Here is a 3,364-nt window from a genome sequence, read left to right as displayed (position 1 = left end):
CTGCAGCCATAGATGTGGCTGTTGGCCCAGACAGAAGTGACCAAAACGGTGAAGACAACACTGAAGAAAATGATGCAGTCTTTTCTGATAACGTAAGAGACATCCAAAGAAATGGAGTCAACAGTGACGTGGGAGTGAATGAATTTCTGCCTTCCCAACAGTCAGAAGATGCTCACGGGAAGCATGTTGCCAAGAGACCTCTCACTAGACCCGTCCTATCAAGTAGGAAGTTGTCTCTTCAGGAAAGATCATCAGGAGGTTATTTGGCTTCTCCAACAGGTTACGGTCCTTATGCCACAGGGCCATCACCACGTATAATGAGGAGACCGACAATAGAGTCCAATCGGGTCTCCATATCCGATTCTGAGGTATGTTCTCCCCTGTAACTGTGGCGTTAAGGTGAGTCTTGGCTAATGGTAATGGGAGTCTACGTGTTTTTGGAGCAGTAGATCTGAAAGCACTGCTTTTTCTGAGGGGGAAAATAATCCCTAAAACCAGGGACTGGATTAGCTCGGAATGGCTGAACGTCTTCACGTCCATCTCTCAGAGCTCTAGCCCTGGTCCAGACTGGCTCTTTCAGCCCTCACCTGCCTGGCGTGGTCCTGTTGGGGGCTGGGCCCCGTGCTGTGCAGCGGCAGCACGCAGAAAGCCGCTCAGGCTGCTCAGAGAAAGGGCTGCAGCCCAGTGCTGTCATGTCCCTGCTGTTTGTGTCCTTTGGGAGTCTGTCAGTCACAGCAGCTTTGCCGATGGTGTTTTATGGATTTAAGCTTCTGGAGATTATGTATTTCCTATTGTGTTTTGCCATCATTAAAGGCATGATTTAATTTTATAAAGAGCTTAAATGCACTGGCATTTCCTGCTCCTGCCAGGATCTTCCTTTGTCTTTAAAGCGTTTGTAACAGCAGTGGCCACCAAGGGCTGTGACCCTCCTCAGCTTCAGAGGATGCTGCTCCTGCCGCCTGTCTTGCGGCTGCTCCCCTGGTGCCAGGCCTGGGCTCAGCCCTGTCCCAGAGCTGTAACATGCTGTTTAGTGGGCAAGTGCCTTGACGGAAGCAGCTGCTGGATGCAGTTCCCTGTGCTGTGCCATTATGGGGAGTGGAGAGAGGGGCTGCTTGGCCCACGCTGCCCAGCGCTGTGCTGAAGATGTTGAGTTTGCAGCAGCACCCTTGAAGGAGGGGAGCGTGGCAGGGCTTTCTTTGAAAGCCAGGCATGATGGGGGTGCCATAAAGTGGGTGTTTCTTGAAGCCAGAATGGTTCGTAGCATGCTGCTGGCTGAGGAAGGTTTTTGAGAAGGGAATGGGCTGTCTAGAGTGTACTGGAGAGGGAACGTCGCAGTGGTGCTGGCAGCTGCTTTGGGAAAACACACGGTCTCATACCTGAATCATCCCCCAAGCCCAGGCTCTGCCTTTTCCTGAGATTTGTATCTGCTATTTGTGGAGGAGAAACAAATTTTCCATGCCTTGCCATTTTCCTCCAGACTGCATTTGTTTCCCAGTCACATTCAACTTGTGTTTCTGCTCGTAGGTAATGGAGCAGGGCGGAGGGAGGGGTGGGGGGAGTCTGTGAGTGCCACAACTCCACGGCCTCACTCGGAGGTGCTGTAAGAGAAGAACGCAGCATGCTGAGAGAGGAACAGTGGTGGCATGAACCTGCTGGCCTTACCCTGAGGGGAGAGCTGCATCTCCTGCCCTGGTGCTGGAGGAGATGAGCCCAGGAGAAGCCTCTGGTTCATGTTGTGACCATGAGCCTTGTTCTAGTGAGGGAAAGGCCCTTTCCATGAGCATTTTCAGTCTTTTTTCCTCTAGAACTGGCAGTACAGCATTTCTCACCTGTGAATTCACCTCTACTGCTGTGCCTGGGCAATGAAGTGGGACAGAGCAGCCAGTGGCTCAGGAGCAGTTACAGTCTGCCTCTTCCTTTTGATGGAGAACATGCTGCTGAACATGGCTCTGCCGATACCACTGTGCTGGTGTGTTGCTCTTGGGAACCGTGGTGCTTCCAGACATGATGCCTAAATCCCACCGTGGTCCTGCCGTGTGTCACCAGGGACCCCAGTCACTGGCGTTTAGACTTGCCAGTGTGGCTCCAGGTGACCTGGAGCTTAACATCTGTGTGGCTTAGTGTTTCCCTCCTGAAAAGTGGGTGCTTTCCCCTTGCACATCTGCACAGATGGGTGCTGTGCCCGGGCAAATCACCCTTTGTCCCCTGGGAAGTTTGGTGGGTCACAATAGCTGTGAGGTGGGTCGGGGCATCCCCAGCCGATAAGAGGTTCTCTATGGAAGGTGCACTGCAGAGCCTGCAGCTTCTCTGACAGCAGCCGTATGCTTCAATAAGGGCAAGAGGGAGGGAGAGGAGCCACTTCTTGGAAGCGGACGTGACTTGTGTGCCAGCTCTCCCATCCTGCAGCCCTTTGACTGTGCCAGGAGTGAGGCTTGTCTGAAATCTGCTTCAAAGTACCTGCAGTCGAGTGTGACTAGCACATTCCCATCTGCAAGCAAATTACAAATGCTCCATCCAGTCCCTCAGCATCTACATTCTGGGGAGCAACAGTTACTGCCCTGGGGTGGGAAATGCTTGGTTTGACGTTCAGGAACAGAGCCCTTCATTTCCCTGCCCCTGCAGCAATTCTTTACGCTGTACTGCGCTTCTAACGGTCACTTTGATATTACTACTTAGAGCCCTGCTCTGGAACAGCCCAGGAGCCTAACAAAGCCCTGCTCATTAAAAACCATCATTCATGTTAATGGAGAGCTGCTGTGACAGCAGGGGGAAGAGAGCCCAGACAGGAGCTGTGGGTTCAGAGGCGGGTGCCCTCGCAGTGGTGCTCTCCAGAACTCTGCCTCAGCTTCCCAGCTTATAAGGGACAGTATCCGTGTCCTGTAAGGACAGCGAAAGGCCTAGGAAGGGGCGTGCTTTGTGATAGGTGGCCCTGGGCATCACGGCAGTGGACTGGGGCCATGCGTGTGCTTTAGCAGGAGTGGAGAGGGTGAGTCCGGCCAGTGCGTTCTCCCTCCTCAGAGCTGCTGCTGGCCTGAGCATGTGGGGAGGAGGAGGAGCAGACGGGGGGAATTTTCCTACACTTGATATCCATGGCTTATCCCAGAGGCATGGAAAATAAATCACTGCTTTGGCTTTTCTTTCCTTGGATTTCCAGATCTTTATCATAGGCCTCCTGCTTGCCTGGCCAACTGGTGTCAAGAGCTGTGAGAGGCAGCGCTTCGGCGCTGGGCTGGTCCAGTTCTCCTGCTCCTCCAGTCTGCAGGAGCTGCCCAGTTTTCTTCATAAGGTCACAAAGGTAAACCCGGGTGGGACCATGGCAGGGACCGAGCTCCGGTGCAGCGTGGGCTTCTCCTTCCAGCCACAT

The 3,364-nt window shown here is 53.4% G+C and overlaps 1 protein-coding gene across 2 annotated transcripts in view; it reads left to right on the top strand.

Annotated features, from left to right (window-relative positions):
- CAMKK1 (calcium/calmodulin-dependent protein kinase kinase 1, alpha) overlaps nucleotides 1-3,364 on the top strand; it is a 40,280-nt gene that overhangs the window by 156 nt on the left and 36,760 nt on the right. Inside the window, exon 2 of one of the 2 annotated variants that reach the window (XM_010135527.1) lies at nucleotides 13-368. In XM_010135527.1, the coding sequence (XP_010133829.1) occupies nucleotides 13-368 (356 nt within the window). Of the gene's footprint in view, nucleotides 1-6; nucleotides 369-3,364 lie in introns of both variants that reach the window. The other variant, XM_010135526.1, reaches the window with a different exon arrangement.

The sequence above is a fragment of the Buceros rhinoceros genome, unplaced genomic scaffold, assembly GCF_000710305.1.
Source record: "Buceros rhinoceros silvestris isolate BGI_N320 unplaced genomic scaffold, ASM71030v1 scaffold15054, whole genome shotgun sequence".
In the NCBI taxonomy this organism is placed as follows: Eukaryota; Metazoa; Chordata; class Aves; order Bucerotiformes; family Bucerotidae; genus Buceros; species Buceros rhinoceros.
The sequence above is the reverse complement of the archived record's forward strand: the minus strand, read 5'-3'. Positions and strand labels throughout refer to the sequence as shown.